Source organism: Notechis scutatus, chromosome 2 (genome assembly GCF_049901735.1).
Source record: "Notechis scutatus isolate UNSWTSFEM ecotype Mainland chromosome 2, rNotScu1.2, whole genome shotgun sequence".
Classification (NCBI taxonomy): domain Eukaryota; kingdom Metazoa; phylum Chordata; class Lepidosauria; order Squamata; family Elapidae; genus Notechis; species Notechis scutatus.
Window position 1 is genome coordinate 53,168,906 of NC_142010.1, and position 22,629 is coordinate 53,191,534.

Consider the following 22,629-nt stretch of genomic DNA (forward strand, 5'->3'; position numbering starts at 1 on the left):
GATTAAACGAGGTAGCGGAACAAAAGGGGAGGAGAATGAAAGGACCCGGAAGATGGCGAATCTCTTTAGGCGTAGCTCTGAATTTACGAAGCACCACTGACCGGAAATAGTCGTTCTCCGTCAGCGGCTTGCCTTGTGCTTGTGGGTTTGTTCTTTTCTCTACACCAGAACTGAATGAGTCGTGGTAGGCACTTCAGAATTAGGTGTTTTAGTAGATTATAAAAGTGTATTAAGGCCAGGTGCAAAAACAATAGCAAAATCTGTTATGCATGTCAGGAGCTCTAAAGCACTAATATAGAGAGGCATGGAACTGCTCTTTATTGTTAATGTTAAAAAGTGGCAAAAAACTTAATGTTAAGCGTATTTTTTGTTTTAACAATTCACTGCAAATTAGAAAATTAGAGGCAAAGAAACTGAAGAGGGACTACTTTTTCAGGGATTGGGTAGAAGTACAAACTATTAACTCCATTTTACTTGGAAGTATTTAAATATCACTGCAAAGAAATTAAGACTAATAGCTTTAGCTTGATTTCTAGTAACCAGGCTAGAAATCAGGAGACTCTGAATTCTAGTCTCACTTTAGGCATGAAAGCCAGCTGAGTGTCTTTGAGCCAGTCTCAGCCCAATCCACTTTGCAGGGTGGTGGTTCTGGAGAAAATAGAAGGGAGTATTATGTATGTTTGCTGCCTTCAGTTGACTATAAAAATGAGGGATGGATAAAAATTAAAAATAAAAACTTTATAGACCTGTCCATGAAAGTTTTCTTAATGCTGTGATTTTCTGAGCCTGTACACGCGTAAATTGGATTCCTATTTTATACAGTGTGCATCTTTTAATCTCTTAAAAATTGTACTGTGTTTGGTTTTCTTTGTAATAGATTTTTTAACTAATGGATAAGTATTATCCACTTCCATAGGGACAAATTTTCAGAGACAAGGGACTTCTCCAAGTACATTATGCTGTAGGAAGAAAACACACTTGCCACATAGACAACGCTTTTTTCCAACAGGCTTTTTTCCAACAGCCTTCCCCAACAGAGCTAGAGACAAAATCATGGGAAGCCAACCAGCACTGGCAAGCAAACATTAACATATTTTATATCAAAGTCCATTTTTACCATAAATATTACCATTCTGAGCATTCTAAGTTCATAGTCTACCTTTTGATTGCTCTACTGCATGTCATGCTATTGAAATAAAACTTTGCCTCTACTTCAAGCAGTTGTCCTGCATCCTTCATCAGGTAACATGGTTTGGAATAGGCCAAGAAACTTTTAGATCTACACAGGATATCTGAAATGTCAATTTGTTGTCAGTGCTCACACCTTGAAGATATAATCCGTAAGTAATGGTGTGCAATCTTTTTTGACCCAAAGGGTATGAAAAGGCACTGAATAGTTGTCAGATATGATGGAATAGAGCACCTGTGATAAACCAGTTGACCACTTATTCAGTTTGTATTCTGACAAGAGCCAAATTTATCATATTTGTTATGCTCAACTGCCATGTCTGAAACAAGTTCAGTTTTGAATACCAGTTATTGAAGATCAACTATAGATGACAGCTGTTGTCATCCTATTCAGCTTCTGAGTTTTCCAGAGTCTCATAGTAGTGTGGAAAGGGAACTTCACGAGGACAGTGGTGACACCCAAGCAGGAAAAGCCCGAGGGGAACATCAGGTCAGCCATAAAACAAACTTGCATAGGAAAAGGAATCAAATAAAAGGTATTAAAGAAGCCCCTTAGACAAAAGCCCAAATAATTAAGAAAACTAAGGAAACAAGAAAAGAAAACCCTTACAAACACAAGACATGCCAAATCAGCTAAACAAACAGACAAAAGACATAAAATATATTGCAAAGGAGACAGACAGGAGATTGCCACAAAAAAACATTAGGAAACTGATAATCCAATCAAACCACCCTGCAAAGTTTGCCTTCTGCACCCCACGGAGTTCACCATCCGGCGGAAATGAAGACAACCCCTGACAGGATTTAAAACATTAAGAAATACAAACACAAGCACACACACACAAAATGAGAAAAAGGTATATAAATCAGGGGCTTATCATACAAAGCTAGCTAGCCCAGGAACGCAGACTTCTTGCTATCTCTTGCCTTCCTGAAAAATAAAAGGACCCAGCTTTCAAGCAGTTGTCTGAATCCTTGCACCGGAGTTCTCCCAGCAGGAAAATTGAACCCTCAGAAGAAAGGCATTTTTCCAGCCTTTCAACAGTAGGAAATAGACACACCTTTGGCCTGTGCTAATAGAGCTCTTATGTTCAAGTTAAGGCATTTTACAAATAAACCTTTATGTACTGTATAAAAATATGCCAATGTAATTAGTTGAGATTCAGTTCAGATAAATTTAAATTTCAAAAAATAAAGATCAGATAGTTTTCATTCTAACTAGTTTTGTTTCATTTGTTTCAAAATTTGTATCTAATATTTCTATACTTGGGTCATGAACAGTACACATTAGGGAATGTATAATAAAACAAAAATATGAATAAAAACACCTCAACAGCAGTATATGAACAGCTATTCTAGCAAACGTCACAGAAAAAATGTTTACTTTGACAAAGTAATTTTATTTGCATACTTAAAGAGCAAAAATCCTTATTTATTCTTCAAGTTATATTTTTCTTGGCAATAAAATGTCTATTTGGTTTAATGATACAATAAATTTCACTTGACTGGGTTTTTATATTGTAATATGCTTAACCATGTTCATTCAATCCAATTTGGGGGTTTGCACAATATTGTGGTTACAAATACAAACATACTAATTTGTGATGCAGTATATTGGATGAACATTGTCAGTCATACTTAAACCAGAAGGTACAAACTGCAATATTTAGCTTCACACATTAAGAAAAAAGTTAATCAAACCCAAATTTGCTTTTGTATATTAGCACATTTTTGTGAATGTAGTTAAGAATCTCAAAGTTACCACCAATTCTAAGCAGTTTCTAGTTGCAGGATTTGTTACACCTTCCATCCATTCATTATAAAAATGCTCAGTTTCAGAGTTTGTTTTTGTGCTTATCATCCAGCATTGTGTCACAGTGGCAATTTACTGAAGTAATTCTTTTTGAGGACAATTTTGAGGACAATGTAGGGAAGCCATGGGAATAGTAGGGCTTCTTTAACTCCTAAACACACAATATGATAGAAACAAAGTTGCAAAACTCACCATGATTATTCAGGCATCAAAAGTACCCACCACCAGTACATGTATTTATTCTCAGAGTGAATAATCTTTCAGCAGGGTTCTTCACTTTCTAGATAGTAATCAGTCTGAAGAAATTAACTACACCGGTTCTGCATCTGAATCTGAGTAGACTCTTGTTCCATCCTTCTCGAAGTTATTTCCAATGGAACACCAAGAACACTTTTGAATAAATATTTTGCTTTAACAAATCTTTGCATTGGTTCACATTGTATCATTCAGCACACTAAGGATTATACTACCTCTTTTTATGTATCCATTAAGCAATTAAAGATTCTTACTGTAGCTCTTTATAATCCTATGCAACAAAATAAAGTAACTTTTCATATTTGTGTATGTTGGAAAAGAGAATGAAGTAGGGAGGTACATTCCAAATTTCTTGCTTCCTTTAATCTTCAAGAGCCAGAAAATATTAGGTATTGCCAGGCAATACAGGATAAACAATGAGCTAGATGAACTAATATTTGGGTCTGGAGTAAGCCAGTCTCTTATCCCTTCAATTTATATTTTACTTTTTCTCCAGGACCTCAACACAGCTTACACAAAAAGTCTTATTCGTTTTATCCGCACAATAATCACAGTGAGTTGAAACTCTGAAAATCATTCAATTTCTTGGTCTCAGCACATCTGAACCGCCACCGGCTTTTACATACATTAGGGGTCCTCTGAATAACCTCCACCGGCTTTTACATACATTAGGGGTCCTCTGAATAGCACTATTTTTCCGGCTCAATATTTTAAAAAGAAACCCGAATCATCTCGTTGAAGTGATATTTCGTTTCTTGTCACTCCTATTTTTAACGACAATATAATTAACATTTCCAGAGTTACTTAAAATGTTGCTCGTGGGACTCCTCTTAATGGAGCTCAACTGCTAACTTAAGTGGCAGCGAAGTGTCTCTGAGCAAGATAAGGACGCCTTTTCCTCACGGTGTTCGTTTTTAACCACCCTCCGGAAAAGGCAGGAATTTAAAGATAAAAGAGGCGCAATTTGGCACCGGCACAACGGTGCGTCCCTTTTGGAGAAATAAAGCAAAGTCAACACCCCACCCCCCCCGTAGAGCGCTTCCACCTCCCGGTTTAAGCAGCGAAGAAACCCCTTCTTCCAGCTAAGCCTCGGGCATGGCGAGCCCTCCTCGCGCGGCGGGTGAATTTGAAGCGGAGGGTGGGACCCGTCCGCCAAACAGACTACCTCGTTCCCATAGCAACCAACGCCTTGTTGACAACCCAGTCCCGGCGCTTGTGGAGTTGGACGCCAGGCCTTCTTGCTTTCCTCGGTCCTCTTTTCTCGGCCAAACCCAACCGTTCCCAACCTTGCTTGGAGCACCATCCCTGAGAGAGGTGAGCGGCCCAGAACGTGACAAGACAACTGGGCTTGTCGCCCGGATGCCTCCCAAACGTGGCTGCAGACGGAGAGAGAGCGAGATATATTTTAAGCAAGGGGGTGTTTTATGGCTCCAGGATTGCAGTTGGCATTCCTTCTGCTGCCTGCTTGGAGACTTACTGTATTTTCCGGGATGGGGCAAGGCAGCTGTTGCTGCAAATGAAGCTGCCCTGCTCTTCCTGAAAAACCAACCCACTGTTGAGTTCACAGCACTTTTCCTTCCTATATACCCTGTTTCTCCAACAATATGGCCTCCCCCAATAGGAAGTCCCAGCATGTTTTATAGGCATGAAATGAAATTAAGCCCCTCCCCCAAATTAAGGCCTATATTAAAACATGCGAAATAGGGGAATGGTGGGAGGGGGCTTGCCGTTAGGAAGTACTTTTGTTGCACACCCAGATATGGTGCTGCCTACGTTGACCCTGATACGAAATGCCCCACCAACGCCAACATCAACATCCAAGCCATCGCCGCCCGCCTGCCCGCCCGAAGATGCAAGGGGGGAATTAAGTCACCCCGAAAAGACAGCCTAGCCATTTTTTCAGGGCTCAAAAAAAAAGAAAGACCCGGCCTTATTATATGAGAAACACGGTAGATGCTGCTTAATTAAATTGATCCTGAAAGTTATTACCATAGTTTCCATTATTTATTGGAATTTTGAAAAATAACTATCGGTCAAATGAAATGCATATAAAGTTATATAACACTGCACTTATCAACAGAATTACTTCATATTATATATTAAGTTTTGACTTCCACCCATCTCTGCATAAGCAATAAATTAACATCTTTATCTGCTTTAAAATGATTGCCATAATCTGATCTTTATGAAAATTAGTTTAATAATCTTACTGTTTTTCCCTCTGTCAAAAAATATATATTTTATTTTAGATGTCAGCTCCAAGTAAATCAACAAACTCTCCTGATGAAGATGAAGATGTATGGAACCTTCAGTTACCACCTATAGCTCTTCCTTCCACATCTAAGGAGTTGACTGAAAAACAGAAGAAATTGATGAAATACCGAAGAGTAATGGAACAGCAGAAGATGCTTAACAAAATCATGTAATTTCTCTCTTTCTGTACATCAATTATTACGGAGTGGTAGTGGTTGTGCTTGCCTTATTCTCTGTGCTAGGGCTCAAAAGGCAGTTTGTAGATTCCTACCTGACACACGTCTTGCATACTTTTCTACCTATACATCTTTGCCTCAAATTGCTGGACATACAGATATTAGCAGATTATCATGTTTAATTCAGTATCAAATGCTTTACTTTAAAATGTACAGAAAAACAGATACTTAAAAGGTAAAACATCCAGCATGAGCTGAGCTTACATAATACAATGGTATAAATCATGGCTCATGATTGCAGGTAGTCCTCAACTTAAGACCATTCACTTAGCAATTGTTCAGAGTTATAATGTGATAAAAAAAAAGTAGCTTATGACTGGTCTTTGCACTTACAACTGTTGTAGCATCCCCTTGGTGGTGTGATCATGATCTGAGTGCTTGGAAACCAGCTTGCATTTACAACAGTTGCAGCATCCTGGTGTCACATGATCACCATTTGCAATCTTCCCAGCTGGCTTCTGACAAGCAAAGTTCCCCCAATGGAAGAGAAGGTTGCAAGTGACCCCCTCCGCTTTGCTGTTAGTCATTCTCTTTTTGTCTTTCTTTCCACCTTTCCCATCATTATAGAATTCTCAAGGAAGCTAGATCTTTTCATAGTGTGTCCAAAAATTGAGCCTGGCCATTTGTGCCTCCAATGAGAACTCTGGATTAATTTCTTTAATGATCCAATTGATTGTTTTATGGGCTATCAATAGTATTCTCAGAAATCCTCTTCAACACCACGATTCAAAAGTGTTGAATGTCAATATGTTTTTTATCCTGCTTTTTCCAATGCAAATTTCTCTTCCATAAACACTTAGAAGGAAAACTTTTTTTTTTTGATAAAGTTTTTTTATTTTTTTAAAAAGCATACACCATTATCATTTTGTGAACAGTGTGGTACTGAGTGTCATTTTATACAAAAACAGTAATAATATAGAAAAAATTATTAAATCCAGCTTACATGATCTAATGTTGTTATACATAACTGTATCAGTACTTAATCCTTCATTTTTCAATTATTGATATTTGCCATAGTCTTCTAATAGTAATAGCTTTTATTATTTTGCATACCTAGTAACCTCCTTTTTCAATTCTAATCTTAACTTTTATGTTCACTTTATATATATTGAGTAAAAGTATGTATAACAATGTTTCCTCATTTCTAAATTTTATATCTATTCTAATTTTTAATACGGCCAATCTTAGAAGTTGCTACATTAATCTAGTATTGTTATACATAATTATGTCAATTCATAATTCTTTGTTATTACATTATTCAATATTTGCTACCTCCTTCTAGTAGTAATAGTATTGTTTTTGAGCATACCTAATAACATCCTTTTCCAAGCTCTCAACTTCTGATATTTACTTTAAATATTGTGTTGGGTAAAAAAAAATGTATAACAAATATTTCCCCTATTTCTATAGCATATATCTATTCTAGTCTTAGGCCGGTCTCATTTTTCTTTCTTTTTAAAAGAAAAATCTTTCCTATCCATCGTCTCTCATTTTCTTAGAAGTTACATTCAGAAGGAAAACCTTTTCTTACACAGTTCTGGTAGTTGTAACTATAGGCACACCTCCACATCTGTATATTTTTTCCAAGACCTTCATACTACCCTTCAAATGCTAGTCTAATGCATATCCCTTGATTGTTGAAGCTTGATGTCAGGCAGGAAAGACCAGGTTCCCACATGAAGATTCAATTGAACTGATTTATTGCTAAAAGCCTATGTATAAGGGAATTTTTTCAGTCACTACCTGGTTAGAATTAGATAAGGGTCAACGGCACTCAAGGGTGGGTTGGACTTAGTTCTCTTGTGGCTATGTAAGGATTATAGACTGACCCCTCTTTTCACCCAACCCCAGGTTTTGCCATTCCTTCTACATTTTTACCATTGATAGCTAATAGGCAGAAGTTATCTGTTTCAAAATGTTCATTGTTAGTTGTAAAGCTTGATTTGTTGTGATTAGTTTTCTTTATACTATTTCATATTTTTCCAAACATTGCCGCATATTTTCTTCAACATCATTTCTGTACTCTTCTACATTTACCTTGTTTTAACATGTCACTTTTCATCTCTGATGTCTTTGGAATACTGCTTCTTGCCTCCCCTGTTTGAAATACTTTGCTCCTTCCTGAGATCTTTTTCTTCTTTGGCTTTAGCTTCTCTTTTTGGCAATTTAAAGTTCGTTCTGACATCCAATTTACTTTCCTCTTTTTCTTGGTCTTTGTCGCTTTTCACATTCATCTGTAATAACATACTTGAGTTCATTCCAGAGTTTCTCTGGTTCTGTCAGATGTGGAAAACCAAGAATGACACATGTAAATGCGCAAAGTAAGTCTTTTTTTTGCTGTTCACCTAAATATACAGAATCTTCCCAGACTAAAGCACACTTTGCATAATAGTCTATGACGTCTAATTATCTCATCCCACTGGGATTACCCTGCCCAATCTGTGCTGGTAGAGGAGGCATGCTTTGAACTCCATTTATAAAGGAATTCCAATCACTGGGGTCCAGAAGAAGGGCCTTCTCTGCCATTATGTCCTTCCTCAGGAACTTTGCTCTGCCAGATGGCTCGGGGCCCTAACCAGGGAGTATCACATTGGAGGTGATTGTTGAATTAAGAGGCAATCCCCTCTTCCCCCCCTCCCGTGCATCCTGTTCCTTCATCCCCATCATTTAATTATATTTTATTTTGATTGGGATTTCTATTTTTATTCTTTTAAAGTTATTTATTTGTTAGGATCTTGATGTTTTAATTCTGGAAGCCTCCCACAGTCAAATCATTACAAGATGGGTGGCAAATAAATTAAATAAACATTATTCAGTTATTAACTATGTTGTACTAAGTGATCTTGACTTGGTTCTTTAATTGATTTGTCTGTTATGTTTCACTGATAGATGGGCATTTGTACAAATTTGTTAAGTGTACAATTTTTGCTACATGTTTCCTAAATATGAAAGCAACATAAATTCTCCTTTGTTATTTTCTGAATACTAAACAGTGAGTTATTTTGACTATAAATCATCCAATTCCAATTTATATCAGTTTCCTGATCCCAAGATGACAATGTCTATTTGATTCATTTCATCTTCATTGAATTCAGATTTTCTATATTGATACTTCTTATTTCTCACATTTTCACCATCTATGCAGCTTTGGATTTTATTTTTCTGCATGGCAATATCTGCAATCAGATATTCTGAAGGTTTTAAATTAACCTTCATAATGTTAAAACACCATTAGTACTCCAAAAATCCTCAGCTTTTTCTCAGTAGTATGTTAAGTGCCACCGAATCTGAAGGCCATCATCTGGTACTATGTCATCGATCATTTTATGTTGTCTATCCATGTGATTTTCTTGTTAAAATATAGGAGTGGTTTACCAATGACTTTTCCCATGCAATATGAAGTCATGCCTTTGCTGTTGTCACTAAAGTGATAATCTGTTTCCAACAACTTATATTGCTACTGTCTGTTGCTTTAATTGGATAGCTGGGTTGACTTTCATCCATTGGATGACCTTACTGAGAATATATATTTTTGGTATATATTACTGGTCTTCTTTCATCTTTCCCTGGCATATACCACTATTGCCATCATCATGATGGACTGTAAGAGGAGAGAACTAAATTTAAAGTAGGAGTAAAATAGATGTTGAGACTCTAGAAAGAATGCAGAGAAGATCAATACATATTATTAAGGAACTGGAGGTGAAAACATATAAAGAACATTTGTGGGAATTTCATTAAATGTCTAATTTAATGAAAAGAAGAAGTAAGGGGGACATGATAGCGGTGTTCCAATATTTAAGGGTTGCCACAAAAAAGAGGGGGTCAACTCATTCTCCAAAGCACCTAAAGACAGGATAAGAAGCAATGGATGAAAACTAAATTGAGAGAGCCAACTTAGAACTAAGGAGAAATTTCCTGACGGAACAATTAATCAGTGGAACGGTTTGCCTCAGATGTTGTGGGTGCTCTAACACTGGAGGTTTTTAAGAAGAGATTGGACACATTTGTTTAAAATGGCATAGGGTTTCTTGCTTGAATAGGGGATTGGACTAGAAGTCATCCAAGGTCCCTTTTGACTCTGTTATTCTGCTAATAAATTATAAATAATTAAATGGCTAATCCTTCTCAAATCTATATGATTTAATTTGATTATGTTTGAATGTTAGCCAGGTTGCCATTCAGTAACAACAATCTTGGTAAGAAATAGATAGAAGTCTGAGACACTTACAGAAATATAAAAGAAATTTATATTGCTCACTATTTTTTTCTACTTCAGAATTAATGTTGCCACAAAAGATTATACAATGTCCATGGAGGAATTTGTTAACAGAGACCCTGAGCCTGTTGCTCCACAACTGCCTTATACTGTAAGTTTTTTTTATTTCAATATATATGGATAATAATTGTTCGGGTTTTGTTTCTCTTTACAGCACTGTCATATCACTCTGTGTTGTATTCAGGCCCAATGAATTGCTAGTGCATTAATCTCATGAATTCAAACCAGTTTGCACACATCTTCTTTTACCTTACTGAATATGATTTATTCTATGAAAAATCCTGGTGAAAAGCAACAGGCCCATGCTTTTTCAAGTAGTTACATATAAACCCTGTCAGTAAAGAAAAATTCTGTCAGCAAGTTTCAACAAAATATTAAACAAATTGAGGGGCAGTTTCAGAGAAATAAGAAATTTTGGTGTGAGAGAACCAGCAACTCTTTGCCTTTTGGAAAATAGAGGGGGAAAAGACAACACTCTGAGCGGTTCATAAATAGCACTAAGCCATTCTGTTGGTTTTTACTTATTGTAATTCATTCAACAAACTACAGGTCAAGAAATCACAGGTTAGTAGTGTATAAATCCTACTATTGAGTCTATTTCAATCCTAACCAAAGAATTTATGAAATTCTCATAGCCTTAGGTAGCAGATAATTTCAGTTATGCAAAAGAGGAACATGTGAAAAGTTTTCGTATTAGAATAAGCACTTTATCACTTTAGCTATTAAGAAGATATAGTATCGTTTTTTGGGCAGGTGTTAACAAAGTTCCTTGCTTTTGAATTTTTAACTTTTATTGCATAAATGCTTCCATTGAGCTCTGGAAATAACTAAGATCTATTTCATGGAATTTATATTAACCATTTTGAGGGCCTTTGTGTTAGAAAGATGGAATAGATAGAATAAATATATAAAGTATGTTTTCCTGCCATGTCTTATAATAATTTTTAGGTCAGGAATTAGTTGATTATTTTGAAAGGATAGTTTTTTCATTCAAAGTCAGATTGCACTACATCTCTATATATTTTCTTACTGTTTTTTCCCCCTCACCATTAATACTCTACTTAGTTCCCTTTCTTTCTGCAGGTCTATACTAGCTGACTGAGCTTCAGATATCAGCAACAGTACAAACAGGAGGAGTTTTAATTTATCGCATAGCTATTAAAAGTTATGGTTTAGTCTGATTGAATTTTGGACAGAAGTATTTTTTTCATTGACACTACCAAGAATTTCTCATTCAATTTTGTGATCTTTTCTTATTTCCCCCCCCCCAACAGATGAACAGTGAACAGAAACAAATTAGAGTAAGTGAAGGATTTAAGGATTTTTAAAAGGCCTGTTATGATTGTAACATGTTGCATAAACTTTATAAGTTTTATGAGATATGGAAATGTGGCTAATATTTGTAGTGTTTGTTGTTCTTTATCCATAGAACTAACATATAAATGATGAAGATGCTCAATATTATTTATTAATGTAATTTGAAGATCATACTTGTTAGGGTATCCCAGTATTGCAAATTATTAATTTAATTTGACAGTTATGTTCATGGTTTTGGTAGCCTTGTCAAATCAAAATTATAAAGATTTTGATTAAAATATTAGTAACATTAATTTCTGATTTTTAAAATGGTATTCAAATTTACACATTATACATTAAATACTGAGCATCAATCAGCAAATGATGCTAAACATATTCTCTCCTGCATGGGGAGACAAAAATAAGTTTGTTCATTCCTGGGAGTTTGTGTAGTTTCTGTAATATTTTATCTAATTAGCACAATTTGGAAAACTTTGCCTTAAAACTGAAAGAACGGTAATCAGGCTGTTTCAGCTGGAGGCAATAAAAAAGACACAAAGTCAACATCGTATGGTGTTGTCCTTTAGCAACAGCTAGCAAGACATTCTCAACCTTTAGAATATGGAACATAAAGAAAAGCTCTCAGAGTAATATTACAATGTGTATTTTCAAATCACAAATAATAAAAAGTGTTAGTTTTATTTAATTACATAACGATGGTTTCATTTCAGAATAATTATCTCTTTATGAAGAAATGTGTTGAAAGTAATCCAGTAGTACCTATTCAGCAGGAGTGGTTAATCTCCATGCTCACATTGGTGCCTCAGTCTCTCATGGAGGGCAAGGATAGAGAGAAACTGGTTGAAGAACTCTTAAATGAGATAACAGATGATTATGAAATGAGTATGAAAAGATTTATGGGTAAGTTCATTATTATGTTAGAGTAATACCCATTTTCCCTTACATTCTTCTATATATTTCTTTGTATAACATAAAATATAAAATGTATTTCTTGCCTAGATAGCAAAAAATATATTGATCATTACAACCATTCATTTAGTCACCTTTCAATGTTAAGAAGGCATTGACAAAAGTGATTTACAACTGTTTTCCACACTTATGACCATTGGAGCATCCCCATGGTCACATGATGAAAATTTGCATGCATGGCAACTGGTTCATATTTATGATGGTTGCAGTGTCCTGGGGTCAGGTGATCACCTTTTGTGACCTTCTGACAAGCAATGTCATTGGAGAAGCCAGATTCATTAAACAACCATGTTACTAACTTAACAATCCAGGAATAAACTTAGCATTTGATATCCCTAAAGTGTGCTGTAGTTTCTGTGTTCTTCTTACATGTTTTTAAAAGCCAAATCAGTGTCAATTATTTTGTTGAAAATAAACCATTTAAAAATTATTCTATAAGTAATATGCTAAAATAGTATGCATAGCTGTTTCTCAAAATATCAGCGTATTTCTGTAATGTTTTGAATAGTCCTTGAAGTTAAATATAATTTTTAAAATATTACTTTTAAATAGCATTTCCTAACACATATTTCCAATATATCACAGTACGAAGTGTTCTTATCAAGCCTGAAGTAAAATTACTTGAATATGAAAAAGAAGGACCTTTGGCAGTTGAACCTGTGTGAGTAAATTATATTAATACAGCTATCTGGTGTCAATGAGTTTCTCAAGAGCTCTACACCTCCCAACCCAGGCAGGGAGGCAGGGCCTATTAGATTGGTCTGACCCTGTCGACTAATGGATCTGGATGGATTCCAGAAGCAGCTGAGGGTTATAACTGCAGATCTACTGTGCAGTCCAGCCAAACTCTTAGTCACTGTTTGGAATAGGAAGGTGATTGAGGCTTTGGATAGGATTGTACCCATGCGACCTCACCTCAACCGTAGACCTCTCTGTGCCCCATGGTATACAGAGGTACTGAGAGGGATGAAACACATGAGGAGATGTCTAGAATGCTGCTGGCAGAAGACAAGGGATGAACTCGATTGAACATGGGTAAGAGCTGCTACTAAGGCCTACCTTGTGGCAATTCATGCGACGAAATGTAAATACTTCCCCATACTAATTGCATCTGCAGATAATCACCCAGACACCCTCTTTAAGGTGAGCCTCCTCCTCCTGGGGAAGGGGGAGATTGGGGTCCACCTGAAGCAGCACCCTGAGGAATTTGTGGATTTTCCTGAAAACAAAACCGCTCGACTTCGTTCCCAGTTAGATGCCAGCATGGTTGCTGATCCAGTGGAAACCCCTGAGGCAGGTTCTTGTCCTGTTATCTGGGAACAGTTTGACCCTGTTGCTCCCAAGGAAGTGGACAGGATGCTAGGGAGTATGCGTGCAAACACCTGTGTTTTAGACCCATGTCCCTCCTGGCTTGTGAAAGCTTCCCAGGAGATGACAGACAGGTGGACTCTGGCGGTGATAAATGCTTCCCTAAAGGAGAGGACAGTGCCCCAGCACTTTAAGGAGGTTGTGGTCTGCCCTCTTTTTAAGAAGCCATCATCGGACTCCAACCAGTTGGATAATTTCTGTCTCCAATCTTCCCTTTTTGGGGACGGTTGTTGAGAAGGTGGTTGTGCAGCAGCTCCAGAGGTTTCTGGATGAAATGGATTATCTCAACCCCTACCAGTCAGGATTCAGGCCTGGATTTGGGACAGAAACAGCATTGGTCACACTTTTAGATAATCTCTGATGGGAGCCGGATGGAGTAGTGCATCCATCCTTGTTCTATTTGACCTCTCTGCGGCTTTCGATACCATCAACCATGGTATTCTCCTGGGGCAGCTTCGGGGGATGGGAGTAGGAGGCCTTGTGCTATCCTGGTTCACTTCCTTCCTCTGCAGGCGCTCTCAGTGTTGATAGGAGGGAAGAGATCCAGCCCTCCCCCACTGCTTTGTGGGGTTTCACAGGGCTCGGTACTCTCTCCATTCCTATTTAACATTTATATGAAGCCGCTGGGTGAGATTATCCATCATCATGGACTGAGATATCACCAATATGCTGATGATATTCAGCTGTATGTCTTGGCCCGTGGTGAGTGAAGTGATGCCATGTCCTCCCTCTCACAGTGCCTGGAGGCTGTTGGGACTGGATGGGGAGCAACAAGTTGAAACTGAACTCTTGCAAGACTGAGTGGCTCTGGGTTTGGGGTTTGTTAGCTCAGGGAGAATTGCCACCTTTGGTCTTGGATGGGGTGGCACTACCCCAAACAGACCCTGTGCGTAATCTAGGGATTCTCCTGGACTCACGACTCCTGCTTGAAGAGCAGGTGGTGGTCATGGCCAGGAAGGTCTTTGTGCAATTGCGGATTGTATGCCAATTACACTCTTTCCTGGACCAATGGCCTCTACACAGTCACTCATGCCCTAGTCACTTCCTGTCTTGACTATTGCAATGAGCTCTACATGGGGCTGCCTTTGAAGAGCATCCAGAAGCTCCAGTTGATGCAAAATGCAGTGCCCTGCATGGTTTTGTGCAGATCCTGGTGTGTACCTGTCCTACGGGAGCAGCATTGGTTACCGATTTGCTTCCGGGTGCAATTCAAGGTGCTGGTTGTCACCTTTAAAGCCCTTCATGGCTTGGGATCAGGTTATCTGAGAGACCGGCTCTTGCCGGTCACATCTACCCGACCCATCAGATGGGGGAGGCAGGGAATGCTGTGGGTTCCATCCCCGAGGGAGATATACCTGGTGGGACCCAGAAGAAGGGCCTTCTCCGTGGTGGCTCTCTCTCTCTGGAATATCATTCCCTCAAAGATTAGAACAGCTTCCACTCTAATACTCTTCCGGAAGGCGCTGAAGACCTGGTTCTGCCAGCAGGCCTCAGGAACCCGAGCAGGATGGAGACCATTAAATGGCTCGTGTGATCTGCTGTCATGGGGGGGGAGGGAGATGGGAGGTGATTTTGTTATATTGTACTGTATTAATTGGATTTTTTTTTGTTAGTTTTATTGTTTTAAATGTGGTTTTATATTCTGTAAGCTGCCTTGAGTCACCATGGGCAAATAGGTGGCAATATAAATTCAATAAATAAATATATATATTCCAGATGTTTTGCTAAAGCAAAAGTGGAATCTTTTTTCTTATTTCTGATAGTCTGATTTTGACTTTTAAAGATTTTAAAGCTGAAAAATGTTTTCCTGTTGTTTATTATTCAAAATTATATTATTTCTTTTTTTCTACCATGTATTTAGCATTGTCATTTTGTTTATTTGCAGAGGATTAGACTTTTCTAGACCATGGCATAAAAGTTTTATACAAGCAAGAAAACAGATTTTTGAAAATTTACATATTCTCCATCCAACTTTAAGACTTCTCCTTGAAACTGGTTACATAACATTTTCCAACTTACTTATAGTAGATGTATCTGGTTTCAGGTAACATTTATTGTTCTGGATTTAATATTCTAAATTCAAAGTATATGCATAATTCTAATTAGGTACATTGCATTGTTAAATTATTTATATTCCTTTAGCAAAATATATCACTAATAGTTTATTTTTTACAATTCAAGTTGAATGTGTTAGTATTTGGCAATTAATTTATTTAGTATTCTTAAGATGATATAAGATGCCCACCATATAATATCTACTACAGTTGATAATCTCTCCTCCACATTAATTATGAATTTATTATCCAGAGGGATTGTTACATAATCAGAGCAACATATGTATAGGCAAGAAGGAATATGAACAAGCTTGGGAAAATATCCTTGTTAGCAATCAGGAAGAAATATGTATAGACAAGAAGGAATATGAACAAGCTTGGGAAAATATCCTTGTTAACAATCAGGAAAAAATAAATTCCATTTTATGAAAAGAAAATTTAAAAAGGAAACTAGTGAAGAGAGAATGTGACTGATTAGTGGAAAATATGAAAAAAAAAGTTGAGAAGTGGAAATAGAATAACATAACTGTACTTTCCTAGAATTCTGACATTCCACATCATAATACTTCATTGCAGGCTTCACTTATTTTTATGTGAGTTTTAAATCTGGACCAAAAATACATAAATAATATAAGGACTCCAATTTTTTTATAACTATTAATTGTACATTGCTTTGTTTTTATTGTCCATTGATTTTGCTTGACATTGTTTAATTTCTTAAATTAATACAGGTCAAAAGGCCCAATAGAATGTGAATCCCTTCAAAATGATGTGTCTATAAAATGCTTAAAAACAGAAGAAAAGATATTAAACACATGGTATCCAAGGGTTATCAATCTCTTTACCAGAAAAGAAGCACTGGAGGGTGTGAAACCTGATCAAATGGATTCTTTCTATAACTGTGTGGCTACACTTATGTCTAATCAGGTCTCTTTTTCATGTCTTCATAGAGCATTATGTATGCATTTTAAGAATTTTCATTTTCCATCACTTCAGCAAAAAAAGAATTCAGATCATTTATCAAACTCTTTCTTTCAAAATACCTTTGTGAAAGGAATAAAAAAAGTATGTTTGAATCTGAATCCATGAAAGATTATTGCAAGAGTTATGTGAATGTTCATGCTTTATTCTAAATTTCAAAATGTACATATTCGTATTATGGAAGCTGTGAATAAACAAGACAATATAGAGGATGGGTTTAAGATTGCTTTAATTATGTGTACTAAACAATTTTTAAAACATTGTTTTTTAGCTGAAGGAGTTATTAAAAAGATCCGTTGAAGCTTATGTGAAGTTATTTGACTTAGAAGATCAGAGATGGCTACCATTGTTCAAAATGGAATTGACGTTTGATGATGAGAAAATGGACTTTTATCCTAGCTTTCATGATCTGGAAGATACCCTCTTATGTATTATTACTTTGATTTCGCAAACTTTGCAGGTTCTGTTTTATCTATTATACTTTAATCTCACAAAATATGTAAAATTTATATTGCTTACTAACTTATACATCAATCCTAATAATTCCCGTATACTTCAGTTTATTTTCAGGTAATGCACAGATGATTGTAAACCTCACATCCAATGCTAAATGATTTTCATTACCCATGAACATTAAAATAACTTTCTTGCACTTAACTGTTAAAACACAAACATTGTTTGAATTGTGAATCTGCTCCAGAAATAATCTGGTGAAACATAGGCATTACTATCTAGGTTGGATTCAGAGCAAAACAGTTATGTCAGTTTATTGAGAAGCAGCTAGGTACAGAATTGATTGGCTAGCTCTCAGGATATCAAAACCTCTCTTCTCTCAAACAGTCTTCAGCAGCATGGTTTTTTTAAAGTGAATGAAAAATTCTTAAGGTATATAGGCATTTCTTATGAACTCATAGTCTTCAGTAACCAGAAGTGCAGAAGACTAAATAAATGCTTGATTTCTATTAAATGGAATACTAGAGACATTGCCATTGGAAGGAGAAACTAGGCCCTGTGGAAGAAAAAATGTCAATTTTAAGGTATTTTATTCCCCAATGTAAAGTCTAGTTTTAGGTGTTACAAATAGAAAATACATGAATGGATTTATTGTGCTGTTCTATGAATAAGGCTGCTCTAAATATGAAAAGAAGTGTATACCATATGCAGAGCGCCAGTGGGGGAAAAAAGAGAAATCTTTCAGAATAGTATTCCATGAGAATCTGGATGCTACTGGTGGCAGTAGTTAGAATGCAGTATTGCAGGCAATTTCTGGGGCTCAAGGTTGACCTAGTTGTCCAACTTCCGAGGTCAGTAAAATGAGGACCCTGATTGTTCAGGGCAATATGCTGACATTGTAAATCGACCAGAGAGTGCTGTAAAGCACTATGGGGCTGTATATAAGTCTAAGTCCTATTGGTACTGCTAGAGCAAAAAGTGGATTTCTGAATGCATATTGATGATAAAAAAATAATTTAAATCTTTCTCAGCTTCTTGATTTGTAAAGACTAGGTGCATAAATAGCCCATTTCATACAGTTGGATGGTCCACAGAACTGCTGGTGAGGTCTCTTTTGGAAAATATTCACCAGTTTCTGGTCTAAAAGTAAGAGGTGATAATATTAGTTAAGAAGCAGAGTGATATGCACCATGTTCATGTTCATTCAGAAGTCATTCTGTTTATTTAAAAACAAGTCAATGTGTTCATTCAGTTTTACTCTCAATAAAAGCATATTCAGAAATAAATAAAAGCATATTCAGAAATATTCAACTACTGTAAAGCTGATAAGTACATTAATGTTTGAAGTAATTTTATGAGTTTGCACTGAACAAGCTGGTATATAAATAGCATTACATATTATGAAATTATTTCTTAAAAGCCATAAATAATCCTTGAATTTCTTTTGAATAGAATGTTCAGACAATACATTCATGGTTAGGAGGTACAAACATAGTAACAACTATTGACACTGAACTTCCTGACCATGTTATAGCATGGGCTTCATTTGTACTGAAGACAGCACTCAATGAGAATTTGAAAGGTGCAAAAGCACATTTTGATTCTTATGGTGAGTGATTTACAATTATTATTTTCAAAGTCATATCTTTAACCTTCCAAACTTAATAAAATTGCTGTTGATTTGTGGTGACTATTTTTATAGGAGAATATTAAGATCGTTTAGGACTAAAGACCAGCACACAACCCACTGATGCACAAATTGGCTTATTACAGTGCCAGAAGCAACAGATAAACCAAAAATGGGCAGGAAAGGAGTATTTTGCTTGTTTTATTTTTGTCACATTCCCTTCTTCATTTTTTTACAGAGGAAAAATATGGCTGGCTTATAGATGGTGTTGCAGATGACCGTATTAAAACATTTATAGCTGAGGAACACAGTTTTGATGAATATGCAGAGGTAATTTTATGTATAATTTATAAGTACTCCTGGTTTTGTTCTGTAATATACATCAGATAAAATGCCATGATTCTTATTTGAATTATGCCAATTACATTTTTCCTCAACAAATCATTTATTGACTTCTGTCTGAGCTTTGGGGGATGATTTATGAGACAAAATTTATGCTTTACTCCTTAAAATATCTCAATCCCTGAAAATTTTGGCCTGCTCATTTGGAGAGGACTCTAAAAGAAACAAGAACCATAATGATGCTCACTGCAGATAATTGATTGCAGTTCCCTGATACATTTTTCTCGAATCAACCCTATGAACCAGATTTCACATTTCTAGCTATTATGAGAGTACCATAAACATTTTAGTGAAAAAAATAAGTAACCTGATTTGAAGAAATGGTATTTAGATGTCTCCTTTATACTCTTTTATTGTAGTTTGTTTGGGGTTTTGTTTTTACATCTCTATACTGCTCCAATTTTTGATTCAAGGTAGTTTGCACTGAAAATAAACATCAATACATTTAAAAAATTACACAATTTTTTACAAAAATTACACAAGAAACCCTGATTCGTCTCTGTACCAAAATCCTAGTAGAATAGGATAACTTTTCATAATGAAAGCAAGTTGGGACTCCTTTTACCTATTTTATAATGGAAAATTGCCATTAAGAATGAGCCCTCTCTTACTCTCAAATGAGATTGGGACCCAGAACAGTATTTCTTGGGAAGAATCCACAGGGTAAGCTAATTCTAGTTGGGAGAGACAGTCCTACAGGTACCTTGCTATCAATCCATGTGGCATTTTAAAGATCAAAACCGGGATTTTCGATTGGGCCCTGAAGCTTATTGATAAACAATGCTGTGATTTTAGGATATATATATGTAGCATTGTTGAACCTACATGCTGTTTACTACATTGTTTAATGATTATGATACCTTCATCTATATGCATGCCAAGTTTCAGGCATCTAGATGTGAAATTAATATTACTTTAATAGCCTATGTACTATGACCAACAAAATGAACTTCCCAGTCAAGCCACAGAGCAGCAAGCTTGTATATAATTTACAAAAAAAGGAATGTGGACTGTTCATCATCTGTAGCTTGGTATGCTAGGAACAAATATGTTGTGCTGATAGAATAATAGCTTGGTTTGTGATTATGTTCCATGCACTCAGGTTTAGTTTTTTTCCTGAAACAAAAGACAAAATGTTCCCACAGAACGCCCACCCTTAATTCCACAACCTGATTGTATGGTAGTGCCTGGAATCGCAGTTGAATTTCCCTTTAACATTGATTGCAGAAGTGCATCCTTCACTGAATCATTGGGAAGCTAGTTCATTTAGTGCAAATGTGGGCAACTGGTGGCCCATGAATTGCATAGGAACTTCAGCATTCTTTTTATGGTTCCCAGGATCTTTTTGTGGCTTCCAGAGCCACTTCCATTATATGTGGTATGAAACATTTGAATTTTGGATATGAGTAAAACAAATCTTTAAAAAAATTTTTTTTTTTTTATGGTGTATACATAATCAGTAGGAGACTGCTATTTTAGGCTTGATGTCAAAGAACAGTAGAATGCTGCCATCTACTGTCAGTGCTTTATGCAAGTAATTGTATAATGAAAATAGTACTTTATTTACATTAATCTAAACTAAACTGATCATAAAATGTTGTAATTGGTTCAATTGGAACTTTCTTCCAAAGACTTGTTTCAGCTGTATTCAATTATGCATCTATATGTAAAATAACAAATACAATCATGTTTTGAAGCTTATAGATGAATTTTTAAATCTTTCAACGGAAATAATGAGCTTGCCAATGATAGCTCACTTCTCTATGGTGCGTTTAGATTGTGATGACTTGAAGCAAGGGTTATGTGAAAAAGCAAAAAGCTTTGCATATAAATTATTGGACTTATTAGCTTCCAATCATAGAGAAGAAAATAACAAGTGAGTAATTTTTTATTACAAATTATCTCTTAGAAAAATATTGCCACACACTGTATATATCACTGTTAATTTTTCATTTTGTATTCAGGTACCTTTTGACTTCTGATCAGTTGCTTGGTGATCATTTGAAGTTATAACAGATCTCTCCCAAGTTCCAATGCCCCCCTCTCCACCTGCATTTGGTTGCTTGGCAACCGAGCTGCATTTATGGCTGTTTGCAGCAATCCTCAGACATATGACTGTATTATATGAATTTTTTTGCTGAAAATTAGCATTTACTTCCAAATTGCAACATCTAACCCATAGTGAACAATGACTTCACTTAATGACTGTGGCATTCACTTAAGCAATGTGGCATAAAAGTTGTAAAATCTGGTTGGTCACTTGCTTTTTTGACCATCATGACTTATAACATAATGGGTAGATTTCATCATTGTTGTAGGTTGAGTATTACCTATACTGTTTTCTGACAGATTGATATTTCATTGTCGCACTTAAGAATTAAGTACTATGTATAGGTCTGTATCAGTGCTGGGATTCAAATTTTTTTACTACCGGTTCTGTGGGCGTGGCTTGGTGGGCATGGCAGGGGAAGGATATTGTAAAATCTCCAGACAGAGGTGGTATTTGCCGGTTCTCTGAACTACTCTAAATTTCCACTACCGGTTCTCCAGAACTGGTCAGAACCTGCTGAATACCACCTCTGGTCTGTATAGTATGCATTTGGATGTAATGATAACTAATCATTTCTTTTACATAAAAACTATACTGTAGCAACTACAGTACTGAAGGTACTAGAAACAGAAATAAACAGAATTGTATTGTAAATCTAAAATGTGTAAAACTCACATCAAAAATATTTTTTAGGATATGTAATGAATTTGAAAACATTAAAGAACGTGCATTAAAAGTTCCTGAGACAACAGAACAAATGATGGAAAGTATAGCCTTTATAGACAAGGCTAAAACCATAGGAATACAGAAGTTGTATGAAAGGATTAAGGTAAATATTTTAGGAAACCTGGTTTTTAAGTGGCAGATAGCATATTAATTTAATTTCAGCTAATCTTGATTTTTCTCCTATATTCTAAAATAAGTCGTATAAGTATTAACATCTAGTCATTGCAGCACACCACTATAATATAAACTTTTGGTTTGTTTACACAGAATGGTTTTTTAATGTTTTAATTAGAGTTGGCATTTTTGGGGTTGAGCTTGAGTCCAACATGAAGGGTGGGTGGAATTATTAGCTACTTATAGTCATTTTCAGAAGATTGAAATATATTATTTTGAGTGTTTTTTTTTCTCAAAAATAGCTGCTGTCCTCTGCCATTCCACTTCTTTCCTATCACAGCATTCATTTTCCTTTTTCTGCAGGGTCCTTATTGCAGTATTTTTGATGTTTGTGCAGGGGAGGGGAGGAGTTCAATTTTTCCAAACTCGTACTTTCCTATATGATATTACAACTACACTACCTCACCTGCTGAGTACTTAATTCTAGACTTGGTTTTAAGTTTTAAATCACAAACGGCATAATATTTTCACTGAAATCCCTGAA

The 22,629-nt window shown here is 36.1% G+C and overlaps 1 protein-coding gene across 5 annotated transcripts in view; it reads left to right on the forward strand.

Annotated features, from left to right (window-relative positions):
- The first annotated feature begins 54 nt into the window (after window positions 1-54).
- The window catches only part of DNAH12 (dynein axonemal heavy chain 12), a 107,242-nt gene continuing 84,667 nt past the window's right edge, over window positions 55-22,629 (forward strand). For 2 of the 5 annotated variants that reach the window (XM_087954748.1, XM_087954749.1), the window contains exons 1-13: window positions 4,312-4,570; window positions 5,506-5,678; window positions 10,025-10,115; window positions 11,299-11,325; window positions 12,052-12,241; window positions 12,896-12,971; window positions 15,564-15,722; window positions 16,464-16,659; window positions 16,985-17,173; window positions 18,619-18,775; window positions 19,032-19,123; window positions 20,893-21,071; window positions 21,939-22,074. In XM_087954748.1, coding sequence (XP_087810874.1) covers window positions 4,352-4,570; window positions 5,506-5,678; window positions 10,025-10,115; window positions 11,299-11,325; window positions 12,052-12,241; window positions 12,896-12,971; window positions 15,564-15,722; window positions 16,464-16,659; window positions 16,985-17,173; window positions 18,619-18,775; window positions 19,032-19,123; window positions 20,893-21,071; window positions 21,939-22,074 — 1,884 coding nt within the window. In that variant the 5' untranslated portion in view covers window positions 4,312-4,351. Of the gene's footprint in view, window positions 185-4,304; window positions 4,571-5,505; window positions 5,679-10,024; window positions 10,116-11,298; window positions 11,326-12,051; window positions 12,242-12,895; window positions 12,972-15,563; window positions 15,723-16,463; window positions 16,660-16,984; window positions 17,174-18,618; window positions 18,776-19,031; window positions 19,124-20,892; window positions 21,072-21,938; window positions 22,075-22,629 lie in introns of those variants that run through there. The other 3 variants (XM_087954750.1, XM_087954752.1, XM_087954751.1) reach the window with 3 other exon arrangements.